The 12,409-nt window shown below is 41.4% G+C and overlaps 2 protein-coding genes across 2 annotated transcripts in view; one reads left to right on the plus strand and one right to left on the minus strand.

Moving 5' to 3' along the window:
* Positions 1-1,894: 1,894 nt before the first annotated feature.
* On the plus strand, positions 1,895-7,080 carry wash1 (WAS protein family homolog 1). Its single transcript, XM_015964577.3, has 11 exons — positions 1,895-2,066; positions 2,764-2,904; positions 3,204-3,315; positions 3,387-3,533; positions 5,017-5,153; positions 5,247-5,382; positions 5,482-5,677; positions 5,769-5,933; positions 6,097-6,255; positions 6,373-6,444; positions 6,527-7,080. Exons 1-11 carry the CDS (start codon positions 2,059-2,061, stop codon positions 6,664-6,666), a joined length of 1,413 nt encoding a protein of 470 aa, XP_015820063.1. The 5' UTR covers positions 1,895-2,058; the 3' UTR covers positions 6,667-7,080.
* The window catches only part of ddx11 (DEAD/H (Asp-Glu-Ala-Asp/His) box helicase 11), a 9,587-nt gene continuing 3,978 nt past the window's right edge, over positions 6,801-12,409 (minus strand). The window contains exons 8-28 of the mRNA XM_015964576.3: positions 11,580-11,667; positions 11,265-11,467; positions 10,424-10,498; positions 10,271-10,348; positions 10,150-10,196; positions 9,991-10,070; positions 9,877-9,918; positions 9,722-9,789; positions 9,600-9,638; positions 9,379-9,517; positions 9,040-9,174; positions 8,852-8,964; positions 8,707-8,779; positions 8,400-8,503; positions 8,167-8,316; positions 8,021-8,089; positions 7,842-7,942; positions 7,681-7,765; positions 7,501-7,576; positions 7,263-7,417; positions 6,801-7,181 (exon numbers count right to left, since the gene is read on the minus strand). Coding sequence (XP_015820062.1) covers positions 7,149-7,181; positions 7,263-7,417; positions 7,501-7,576; positions 7,681-7,765; positions 7,842-7,942; positions 8,021-8,089; positions 8,167-8,316; positions 8,400-8,503; positions 8,707-8,779; positions 8,852-8,964; positions 9,040-9,174; positions 9,379-9,517; positions 9,600-9,638; positions 9,722-9,789; positions 9,877-9,918; positions 9,991-10,070; positions 10,150-10,196; positions 10,271-10,348; positions 10,424-10,498; positions 11,265-11,467; positions 11,580-11,667 — 1,953 coding nt within the window. The 3' untranslated portion in view covers positions 6,801-7,148. The remainder of the gene's footprint in view (positions 7,182-7,262; positions 7,418-7,500; positions 7,577-7,680; positions 7,766-7,841; positions 7,943-8,020; positions 8,090-8,166; positions 8,317-8,399; positions 8,504-8,706; positions 8,780-8,851; positions 8,965-9,039; positions 9,175-9,378; positions 9,518-9,599; positions 9,639-9,721; positions 9,790-9,876; positions 9,919-9,990; positions 10,071-10,149; positions 10,197-10,270; positions 10,349-10,423; positions 10,499-11,264; positions 11,468-11,579; positions 11,668-12,409) is intronic.

Genomic DNA, 12,409 nt, shown 5'->3' on the forward strand with positions numbered 1-12,409 from the left:
GCTAAATTTGATATACATAAACATTGACGGTTCATTTGGATCGATAATAAACAGAGATATACATTTTATTTGAAAGTAATGCAAAAATTGTTTGGGTATCAAATGTTTCAAAAATCAAAAGCATAATATCAGTAAAGGCAAAAATGACTCAAATATCTAGTTTTATGTGCTTATCCAGTGGTTCTCAAATTAGGGTTTGTAACCCCTCCGAGGGGTCCATACAAGATAGCAAGGAGTCCCCACAAGTTTGTCAGTGCTGAGGTCGTGAGTTTACCAAGATTATATTTGTAAATACTAAATTGATAAAGTCTCAGTAACACACCCTATAGTATAATCAAAATTCTGGTGTTACTATAAAGTTTAGAATTAATCAACTTTAATGAGTATATGCGGATAAGGGTTGGAGTTAGGGGGGTCCTGACTTGTCTTGGACCTATAGGGATGGAACCAACGACCGGCAACTGGGACAACTTCCATTCTCTGTCTCACTTTCTACAGGCGAAATAGTGGACAGGTCCTCGAGGAAAACAGGTTGCAAACAACAGCGTTTTTCTTTATTTTATAAAACACTCGTGAATTGTCTTTAAGCCATGAACCATATTTTTCTTTCCTACTCAACATTAAGTCAACAGTACGTCACTTCCGATTTCGAAATTGTTTCAAAATCAAACACATTGCATCCACTTTCTTCTGAATCAGGCACACTTTATTAAATATTTATTCTGCGTCAAAACTAGAGCTTAGTTAACTACATTTTTCTCTATTTACTATTAACCACTTTTGTCTTTTATTTCAACATTTCATTTAAATTCAATTCAATTCAAAAATACTTTATTAATCCCAGAGGGAAATTGATTGCTGTAGTATCTCAGAATAATAATAATAATAATCAAGTCATCAAAGAGTTATTGTATATTACAATGGCTGTTGGCAGGAAGGATCTCCAGTAGCGGTCAGTGTTGCAGCGAAACTGAAGAAGCCTCTGACTGAAGGCACTCTTCTGTTGTCTGACAGTCTTGTGAAGAGAATGCTCAGGGTTGTCCATAATTTTCTTGATTCTCTGGAGAATCCATCTTTGCATTATCTCCTCCAGCGGTTCGAAACTGCAGAAACTCTGGCTGAGTCCTTGAAAGGGCTTGGAGTTCCTCTATCTTGTCGGCCAGTGATCTCACATTGCCCATTATGATCGATGGAAGAGATGGTTTGAATTTCCTCTTTCTCTGTCTCCATTTTGCTCCCGTTCTGCATCAACGCTTCTTGCGTTTTAGCTCATTTGGGATTTGTGGCTTCAGTTGAGGTATTATTTCAGCCTTTCCAATGTTAATCAGCTGCTCCCCATTGTAAACAGCTTGTTGCCATGGTTACGCATCATAACAAATGCTCAAAAAGTGAAAAAGCTAAAAAAAAGCAGTAAAAATCCTCCAAGCTTCACAGCACCAGAAACAGAAGAGTAAAGTGTCCAAAAATACAGTTTTTCTTGAGAAACTAGAAAAAAAATGCCCAAGAAAAGGCAAAACTTACATATAGTCAACAGAGCTACTCCAACATACAGCCACCCAGAGCAGCGCAGTTGGGATTTACGATGCATTTACATTCACAAGTCCAGTCTTCTAGGTATTATGACCTCTGCCACACCACAGAAACCACCGTACTACAATAATCGACTGTGATTCTCTGGAGGCAGGCGGTGCAGATTTGCAACAGTTAAAACCTACCTACCTGGTTACTCCACATATGTATTTCATGAACATTTTTTAACTCAGAAGTACCCCTAAAGGACGTAGTTGTTCATCCTTTTATCAAAACTTATTTTGAGCCTTAGAGGGTTAATAATAAGCACATTAGGTTTGAATTTTAAACTATCCGAGCTACCATGAAGGCAACACCATCGTTTTCTACATGGTCACATGATACAGTGATGCGGAAGTATGAAACCGATGTTTTGCTAGGCTATCTTGTAGTCGATCTGTAAGCTATAACAGACAACTAAACTCCTTTAAACTCTATATTTTCTTCGAGGTTTTTCTCAAAGTGTCTTTAGGAAGAAATCAAAATCCAATGGTGAGGTAAGGATATTATTGTCAGTGCAACGTCGTTATCGGGTGACACCTTCGGTAACCAATATCTCACTGTTTCATTAGTTGTTTTTTGTTTGTTTGTTTTTTGGAGTATATTTCCAAGCAGCAGCTGGCTCACATATGTATTAGCTGTGGTCCATTTTGCTAACTTGAGATGATTAAGCCCGGGAAATAAGAAAAAAGTAAAAGTATTAGTTCTTTGTGAGTCTTCGTCATGTGAGTCAGATGATGGGTTGTTGCTAGATGAACTGTTCCAGTTCCCGTGATGACTTTCTTACACAAACTTGGTATTGTGCTTCTCTTTGTGTCAAAATGGCTTAATTAAGTTTTCTAACCATTTCCATTTTTAAATGACTTTTTATCTCCTGGCTTTCCCAAAAGCGTGTTTAAAATCTCCAAAATTACTGCTTTTAATTGAGTGATTCAGTATTATTTTCGTCTGCTCGATCTGAAAGCATAAACCAACAATTTCTGCTATTTATTTGGGGTTTTGTAAGTTATTTTGACAAATCATGAAACTCTGGCACAGATTTACTGTGTCTGTGATGTTTGATTCACTGCAAGACGAGTTGATTAGTGCTTTTCACCTCATATGTTTCTCCCATAAGAGGTAGTTCCATGTGTTTTGCACGCAGCTGGATGTCTAATCGATTACTAACCTTGCTGTTGCACCGCTGCTTTGTAGGATGACACAGAGGCACTGCCTGGAGGGCCAGGTGTACTCGGTGCCCCTCATTCAACCAGATCTGAGGCGAGAGGAGGCTGTTCATCAGATAGCAGACGCATTGCTGTATCTTGAGTTGATCTCCACTGACATTTTCAGAAGGCAAGCATGTGTGCGCACACATACGTTCAGATTTTTCTGAAAACATATCTATAAAGCTACAGAGCTCCAAAAGAGAGTAATTGGAAGAAAATATTTGGGTTTGTCTTTATAAAGTCTTGCTTCAGGTTGAAAATTCCGCTTCCAGTGGGAGTGATTTTTGTTCCTATGTAAAAAAAAATGTAGTTGGTAAAACATAATCAATGCAATCTTTATGAACGAGTTAAATACACAGTTTGAGACGTATTCAGCTTTTATTTATAGTTTTGTTTGTGTTCTATTCCTGTTGGTGGTGCCTTCAGGGTTTCCGAAAGCGTAGAGAAAAACCGACGCCAGCTGCAGAGCGTTTCTGACCGTATCAGACTAGCTCAGGCCCGTGTTGACAAGATTAAAGGCAGCAAGAAGGCCACCAAGGTAACAGCAATTACCGTTTAAAAATTTTAAAATCCAAGATGAAACAATCCTAATTTGACGCATTTGTTTAGGTTTTCTCCAGTGCCAAGTACCCAGCCCCAGACCATCTTCAGGACTACTCATCTATCTTCTCTGGGGCAGTGGACCCTTCCTCACAAAACCGTCCCCATCACAAGATACAGAATAAACTTCGTCCGTTTGATGAGAAGGCATGGCAGGTGGGATAAAGTGTTCTCTAGATATGTAAATGGTTTGAGTTGCTAACATGTGAATTGATGTTTATGGCCAATTAGATATTTGTATTAAAATGTGTAATTAATGAAGTGGCCATTGAGTTTATGTTGACATTTGATTTTCCTTTTTTTTTTTTCTTATTAAAGTAACACTGACCAGCTTCCTGACCCCCTGCCCTACTGGTTGCAAGTGGGATTACAACTTTTGTAAACAACCCTGCTGCAGCCAATTGTAGCTAGCGCTAACAACGAGCTAGCATTAACAAGAGCAAGCTAATACTAAAATAAACCACCAAGTAAAAAGATCCTATTTGTTGAACAAAAAGTATTATTACAAGTCAAGTAACAAAGCTAGGTCACCATCAGTTTGCAATTATGTAACCTCCTTTAGCTCTCTCTATTGTAGGTCGTGCCAATGTTCTACACAAAAAAGTAAACGTCTTTTTTTACTTTTTCTTGTGTTTTTTTATTGACAATCTGCAAACTGAAAATGCTAACTGCTAGCATAACAGCTGACAGCTGTGAAGCAGGTAAAGAGCTCCCCTTATAGGGCACCTACCTACTCCACCAAACTGTTAAGTGCTGTTTCTGGTCAGCAGTGGGCTGCAGAGTGGTGTTCAGGGTGAAGATGGTGAAGTTTATTACTCACACAGTCACTTAAACCCACTTTTGATGGACTAGCTTAAACTGTTTAGAGTTATTTTAAACTGTTGTTCCGGAGAACGAGGAGAAACTGTAAAATGGCCAAAGTAGATTTTTACGAAGGTGGGGGTCCCATAAAATTAGATAGAAAAAAGAAATTCATATTGATACTGAAATTCTTTAAAAATCAGACATTGTGATTTCCTGGAGTTTTTTTAGCTTCTGTTTCTCACAGTTTGAGTAGCTATGATGAAAATTAGACTCATCTCGTCTTTTTAAGTGGGACAACTTGCACAGTCGGTGTACTGTGTTAAAAGTCGGAGCTCATGAGTCCTTTCTTCATTCAAATCGGATCCAGTGATTGGGTTAGGGTTAGATTTGCAAATTTGTTCAAGCATCGTGCCAAGCAGTGAATTTGTCACCCATTGAACATGCAGGAAGGATATCAGCAGCTGTGTGTCACTTAGCAGGGAAATTGGCTGTAAACATGTGAATGTGTGTGTGTGTGTGTGTACATGCCCCAGCTCAAGCTTTTGCATTATTTAAAGCTAAGCCCGCAGTTTATTTTTTATTGCACCATCTCGGCAAGAAAAGCGAGCATGTTTGCTGCTGTGTAGTTTTTGTTAGCATATGTGTGTATTTGTCAGACTGAAAGAAAACACAAGACAGTTTGCTTTGGTGCAGAAATGTATTATTCAAGAACCTCCAGAATTCGAAGTGTCCTCATTGGTATGATTGTCCGAGTTAGAAACGCTTAAGTGGCGTTGAGACGACGTTTTACAGATCACCCATAAACACACGCTATGTCTTCATCGTCTCCTTCCAGGAGAAGCTAACGTATTTCCCAGTGTGTGTGAGGAATAAGAAGAAGTCTGAAGATGAGACAGAAGAGGGATTGGGCAGTCTGCCTCGGAACATCTCATCTGTTAGCTCTCTGCTGCTCTTCAATACTACCGAGAATCTGTGAGTCAGCATATCGTTTCTGTGGAAACCAACTGTGTTAAGATCAGTCTCTGACTTCAGTTTTGTGCTTGTTTTTATTTATTTTATTTTTAGTTACAAAAAGTACGTGTTCCTCGACCCTTTGGCGGGAGCAGTGACAAAAACACACACCACGCTGGAAACAGAGAAAGAGGGGAAACCCTTTGATGCTCCTTTGTCCATCGCACAGAGAGAACAACTAGAGCGACAGGTGTGTTTTCATTATAAAATCAGAGATTTGATCAAATATTCCTATACAGACTTAATCTTGCTTTTAATTTTTAATTATTATTATTTATTTTTTTTACAGACAGCAGAAAATTATTTCTACATGCCAGATCTGGGTCAGGTTCCTGAGATAGACGTGCCATCCTATCTTCCTGACCTTCCAGGTATCGCTGACGACCTGTCGTACTGCGCTGACCTCGGACCTGGGTTCGCTCCATCAGGACCAACGCAGAACATCCCTGAGCTGCCCTCCTTCTCTCGGGAGAGTACTGCATCAGGTACACTCCGCACACTCGTTCAGCTCATCTTTAATACATTTTATTTTCTATAGAACTCACATTTCCCTTCATGTTGTTTGTTTTGTTTCAGGAGATCTGCCCCAAATAAACTCTCCTCCTCCTCCCCCTCCGCCTCCTCCTCCTGCCCTCACTCCCACAGCTCCTGCTGGAGCTCCTCCACCACCACCACCACCTCCACCACCACCACCACCACCTCCTCCCATAGAGACAAAAGTCGATAAAGTTCCAAGTTCAGGTGCGTCACCTCCGTGTAATTCAGACGAATCAGTGTCAGTAATCAAATCCTTCGTTTCCACCTCGCAAACGCACACCTGATGAATATTAACTCGTTTGCTCCCTTCTTGTAACAAATTGGCCTTCAGGAGTGAGATTTTAACTGCAGTCCTGACTGATTGCAGGCCCGGTGTCCGGCGCTCCGAGCGAAGTGGTGCAGCCGTCAGACGGCCGCGCCAGCCTGCTGGAATCCATCCGCAACGCCGGCGGCATTGGCAAAGCCAAGTTACGCAACGTTAAAGAACGCAAGATGGAGAAGAAGAAACAAAAGGAGCAAGAGCAAGGTATGGGACTCATTACAGCTCATTTATGCTCTTATTTATTGCTCTTAAATGTTTTCAAGGACAATTATTAAAAGATCGAGTTGCAAATATCATAATTTAGCAACTCTTGTTTTCTAGCGGTCAGAGCAGCGTCGAGTGGTGGAGACTTCATGTCTGACCTCTTTAACAAACTCGCCATGCGTAGAAAAGGTGAGACGTTACTTTAGAGTGATTTAACAACACTAATGTTGGAGATTTTATTTGGCTGATGCACCTCCTGGCTTCACTTCAGGTATTTCTGGAAAAGTCCCAGCTGCTGGAGAGTCAGAAGCTCCTGCTGGTACGGGAGGAGCGTTCGCCAGGATGTCAGACGTCATCCCGCCTCCTCCAGCTCCACAAACGGCAACAGACGATGACGACTGGGAAGCATGATGCACTAAACAGCAAACAGGGACTTTTGGGGGGATTTAGCACATAATTAGGACATTTCAATCAACAGGCTTCATGATTTTAATGCTAAATGTGTTCAGTCATTTGTCTAAAGCTGAAATAAACATAAACACACAATAGTTAGAATACTTTATTGATTTCTTAACAGTTTGTATTCAAAATATCACTTTGTTATTTTGATATTAAAACATCTGAGTGAACCAGTCAGATCATTACTAAATGAACAACTGGATAAATGTGTGTAGAAGCTCCTAGTTTTTCATTTCACTAACATTTAAATTATTAAACCCGAAAATGACAAATGTTCCTTTTATCTGCAATGTGCCATTAAATTACTTCCATTCTTAAATTTTAAACCTTGACAAGGAACATTTAAATAAAGTGATAAATCCAAAAGCCTGGTTGCTTGGTGTCTGCAAGAACGCCTTAAAAACACAGCATTTGGAGTTTTGTTGGGAAAGAAACTAGACTTGCTTCTGCTTTTTCTCCAAAAAGAACTGAAGGAAGAAAAAAAAACAAAATGAACTTCGTGTTTTCATCATTTAGCACCAAGTGTTGATATATTAACTGCTTCTCACCTTCCGTAAAGCGGCGAAAGCAGAACCAAATGTCGTGTGTATGCTGGTGCGATCCTTGATCCAAGTGGGAAGCTTTGAGCACGTCGTGGATCGGGAGTAACGTCTGTCACAGAGAACGATGGAGGCGTAGTCGCCACGGTGACGAATTGCCCTTCCTTTAAAGAGAAAAGATCCCAGATGTGTCAACCAGGCTCATATAAATATTCATGACATCTCAGATAGTTGTCGTCATCATCACCTATAGACTGATTGACAGCCTTCATGCAGAGGTTTTCCACCAGAGCTCTTCCAGGGCTTCTCCCATCAGTGTGAGGCTGGAAAATAAAAAAAGTAAAATTTCTCTGTGGGCTCATCTTTTATATTCTTTACGGTTTCTCCTTTAGTGTTTTAAATTAAAACATTCAGAGAATCATCAGACCAGGTGTTTGTCCAGATAGGACATCTTTTCCTGCAGCTCTGGGGATTTGATGTTGGGATACGGCATTCCTACCATCACCACACACCTGGAGCCATACACACAAACGGTAACATGTATGTTCTAAACAGGATGCAACAGCTGCTTAACTAAATAACACAAACCTGCCCAAGTCATCAGAGAAATTGATCCCCTCGCTCATCTTTCCTCCAACCACAGAGAAAAGTAATGCTCCTGTGAGTCCAACGCTGCCTGAAGCACACCTCTGAACCCAAAAGAGACACGTTTCCATCACTGATGATGACATAAACACGATTACCACCCAGGTAGGTCAGATGTTTACCTGGATGCATTTGGAGAACTCGTTTAGCACCTGCTCCACCTGGCTAGCTTTCTTTGGCTCATGGAAGATCTGAGGAGGAGTGTGATCCATTTAAACTTGTAGAAAACTGTTTTAATTTAAATAACATTTTTAAGTAGCTGATGTACCTTTTTCTTATTTGCCAGTCTGGTGAGCACACTGCCAGCTTCCCAGTGAGAAATGACTCGCTTCAAGTAGTCGTAAGAAGAAAAGAAGCAGACGACACCGCCTGGTACCACGTTGCAAATGTTGGAGAGGATGCGACCAGTTTCATCCATCTGTTGTCAAAAAAAAGAGCTCATCAGCACAATAAAGTTACAGGTCAAATGACAATAATCACCAACTATCACGGAGTTGTTACCATGCAAGGAAAGTCTCGGTTTTGAAAGCTAAAATCTAGCTCCTGACCAGACGGGCCGCTGCACAAAACCAGAGGAAGGATGTTCTCAGGAGGAATCACGTGGCCTGCAAAAGTGGAAGAAAAGCATCCAGAAGACACAAATATAAAATGGACTGGAGCCAATAGGGTGAGGTCTGCAAAGCATGAAAAAGAAAAACCGCTTCACAAGTCTAGTCTCTTATATTTAAGCTTATTTCCCACAAACAGAAATATTGATAAGCTCAACCTCTCTGCAGGCCAAAGCAGAGTTAGGAAATGGAACACTCACCACAGGAAAACTCGGTGATTCGCTCCTCTCCCACGCCAGCAGAAAACAGCAGCTCCTGCTTGAAGTCTGAAACCTGCATGTGAAATTTTTAAATGAAAACAGCAGAACTATTCATTTATTTGTGTTCATTTCCAAAGCAACTCACAGGCTGCATTGTCCCTCCAGCAATGATGACCGCTCTGCACTCCTTCAGCACCTGAGCAAAGTGGACCGCTGGATTCAGCAGAAGGAACTTGATGCTGCTCTCTGACAACATGCCTGTGAAACGGAGAAAGAAACTGGATTTTATGCTGGAATGTTTGAATATTTTACAATCTGTTTGTGGACAAATACCTTGTCTCTGCACGACCACTCTGCCGTCTGTATTACTGTTGGTGAGAGCCGAGAAGAAACCCTCCACCTGCATCATGGGAGAGGCAGACTGAACTCTGTCAGTCTCAGCAGCCCCCTGCTGGCCTGTTGAGGGAACTACACGCAGCAATGTAAATAATACAAATTAATTATTAGTGGCAACTGTTTTGAAAAATTACACAATGTATGACTCAAATATAGAAATAAAACTATATTTATCTTTTCCACACAAGTTGTAGCACATGTTGCATGCAGTGGACTCTGTTTCTTCAGTTCCTGCAGTGAAGATGCCCAGTTAGTCAAACTTGAGATTTTTGTCACCTGGTGCCGAGCTCGGTTTGCTCTGTAGGGTCTGAAGGTAGCGACTCAGGCCTTCTGTGCGACGGTTCTCCTTGTTGGAGCTGCCCTGAGTTTGCAGCGTTACACTCAAGCCTGCATACTTCTCCACAAACCCACCCAGCTGCACCCAGAAGACAAATGTGATGAACTTGACTTTACAGATAAATGCGGTCGCATAAAGATGGCCTGAATCATACGCTTACCTTTCTGCTGATCATGCTCTTCTCAAAGTATCGCTGCAACTAAAACAAGAGATTTACTCCTGAAACTTGGCGATTTAAAATTAGAGCTGGCACGATTTTAGCTGAATAATAGGAATAAATACCTTAAATAAGTTTATATTGTCAATCTGAGCCTTGAACAGAAAGTTGTTAATGGTAAACATCTCTGTTCCTGGAGAAAAATTAGAAAACTACCTGGTTAGAGTTCAGCATTTTACTGTTAATTTACTTTACTTTGTGTTTATTATGAACCGCTAACCTGCCTGAGTCGTCTGGCTCTGTGGGTTCTGTCCAGCCTTACCTGCAAAACAAAACAACGATGCAATGAACGCCTAGATCAGGATTAGCGACCTCACAGGGACCAGTCACTCACCTCCCAGCGCGTCAACCAGACCCGTGATAGCAAACAGAATCTGTTTAATGTACATCACGTTCTTTGCTTTCAGTCTGCTCCTGATGTATAAGACACATCCGTCTCACAGAAGGCAATTCGTTTTGAACGTGCAACTCCGGTTTATTGTGTGACACTTACTTGTAGCGGTCAGCATACTGAGAGAGCTGGGAGTAGGCCCGGCAAAGCTGCAGGAAGTTCAAATGTTACGTCTAGCACAAAAAAAAAAATCCAAAAGATGAGCCAGTTGTAAAGTGTTTACCTGTGCTCCAGTGAGCTCTGAGCTGTGTATACAGGACAACGTGTCGCTAAGATTGTGAGCTTCATCTATGATCACCACCTGTTTGGAATAAGAGTCCAGGCGTCGAGGGTTGTTGTTTTCATTTACGCTGATAGTTAAAAAAAGATGTTGTACCTGGTCCTTCAGCTGGATCCCTGCTGCTCTCCTTGTGGCCTCATGCAGCACCATCTGATAGGGCAACACAACCAACTACAAAACACACAAGTCAACCCATACCCTATTAAAAAACAAACACAAGGAGCTTAATGAAGTAAAAAAAAAACGTCTACAGGTAGTTCAGAATGCCTGTGCTCGGCTTCTGACCAAGTCCTCCAAACACACCTACATCACCCCGCTTCTCCTCCAGCTTCACTGGCTGCCAGTCAACTTCAGGGTTCATTTCAAGATCCTGGTTCTGGTCTATAGGGCCTTACATGGACAAGCACCATCTTACATTGGTGATCTTCTTAGTCCCTACACCCCCAGTAGGGCCCTGAGGTCCAGTGACCAAAGCCTACTGGTTGTGCAGCACCAGGCTAAAGACCAAAGGTGACAGATCATTTGCTGCTTTGGCCCCCAGACTCTAGAACTCTCTCCCCCTGAGCCTGAGATCAGTGGACTCAGTGGTCTCCTTCAAAAAGCACCTGAAGACTCACTTGTTCAAGCTGGCTTTTGTGTGATCTTCTTCATCCCCTCTCTCTTTATTCTGCTCTCCCCACCTATTCCACCTTCCTCAGGATCCACTGATTTCCCTCTTTCCTATTCACTCTCTCCCTCTCCTAACATTTTTTCTTTTAAATCCCAATTGCCTATTTTTGCTCATTTGAAATATATTTTTAAACATTTTCTAAATGCTTTTGTATACTTTAACATTTTTTTTTTGTTTTTGTGAAGCGCCTCGTGATTTTTATCTTGAGAGGCGCTACAGAAATGATATTTTCTTCTTCTTTCTTCTAAAATAATGGGACCGAGTTACCTGTGCAGGTGGGATAGCGAGACGTGTGCTGTAGTAAGGGCATGATTGTGTTTTTTTCCCCAGCTGCAGCAGCTGCTCGATGTCATGAACAGTCCCCAAAACTTCATCCCTCATCTGGTGAAGAGCAGAAGCTTTGTTGTGAGGACACACGCTCTTCGCTGGGCCTCTCTTTCGTTTCGCGCCATCTTCATGATTCGGCTTCTCTGCAAAATAAGTCAAAAGCTGCAGGCTTGCAAAAACCTTTTTTTTTTTTCTTGTTTAGAAGTCTGAAATTATAATTTATGTCAATAAGAGGAGTAACTTCGTGGCTCGTACCGTGCTTGTTCTTCTGCATCTCCATGCAGCGATCATTAATGAGCTGGATGCTGCCCAGACGTCGTACCTCTTCATTAATACACAGATTCTGCAGAGCACAGAAAAGGATGGCGGTGCAAACTGTGAGGCGTCGCAGTCGTTTCTAACTCACCGTATAAAAATAATAGTTTATAGGCAGTGACAGGAATGCCCTTACTTTTAATGTTAGGTGACACATCTAATCAGAAAGGTTTCATTCAATTAAAAAAACTGAAATTAGTTTTGAGAGAAACTTCCTTCGTCTAAAGTGAGACTATTCTAGATGCCGGAAGCAAAAAATAAATATATATGACCAACTATAATTGGCTGACCTTTTCAGAAGTGACTTTTTGCTTCTCACAGGCTTCTTAAGGGTCTTGTTGGAATCTAAAAACATTTCTACAAATTACATGTGCTGCAAATACACCATGCCAAGCCAAAAAATTCAAGTTTCCACCTGCAATAAGCTAAGCTAATAGGTAGGAGCCTCCTATTGGATAATTACTGCATGAGCGATCATTTTTCAGCTGCAACAAGTTATTTAACCCCACCTGGTGCAATAAACTGCTTCTCATTTCTTAAACAACCATGTGGAAAGACACTTCTGGGGGTCGTGGAAAATAAGCTAGTCTGTGTGAGAAGAGTGAGATCATTGGCATGCATCAAGCAGAGATTATTAAAAACTGGTCTGATGAGTCCAGATGGACCCTGTTCCAGAGCGATGGTGCATCAGGGTAAGAAGAGAGGCAGATGAAGGCTGTGTCTCAATTCAGGGTCTGCATCCTTCGAAGGACCCAGTCTACTCGGCCAAC

The sequence above is a fragment of the Nothobranchius furzeri genome, chromosome 4, assembly GCF_043380555.1.
Source record: "Nothobranchius furzeri strain GRZ-AD chromosome 4, NfurGRZ-RIMD1, whole genome shotgun sequence".
Taxonomy (NCBI): Eukaryota; Metazoa; Chordata; class Actinopteri; order Cyprinodontiformes; family Nothobranchiidae; genus Nothobranchius; species Nothobranchius furzeri.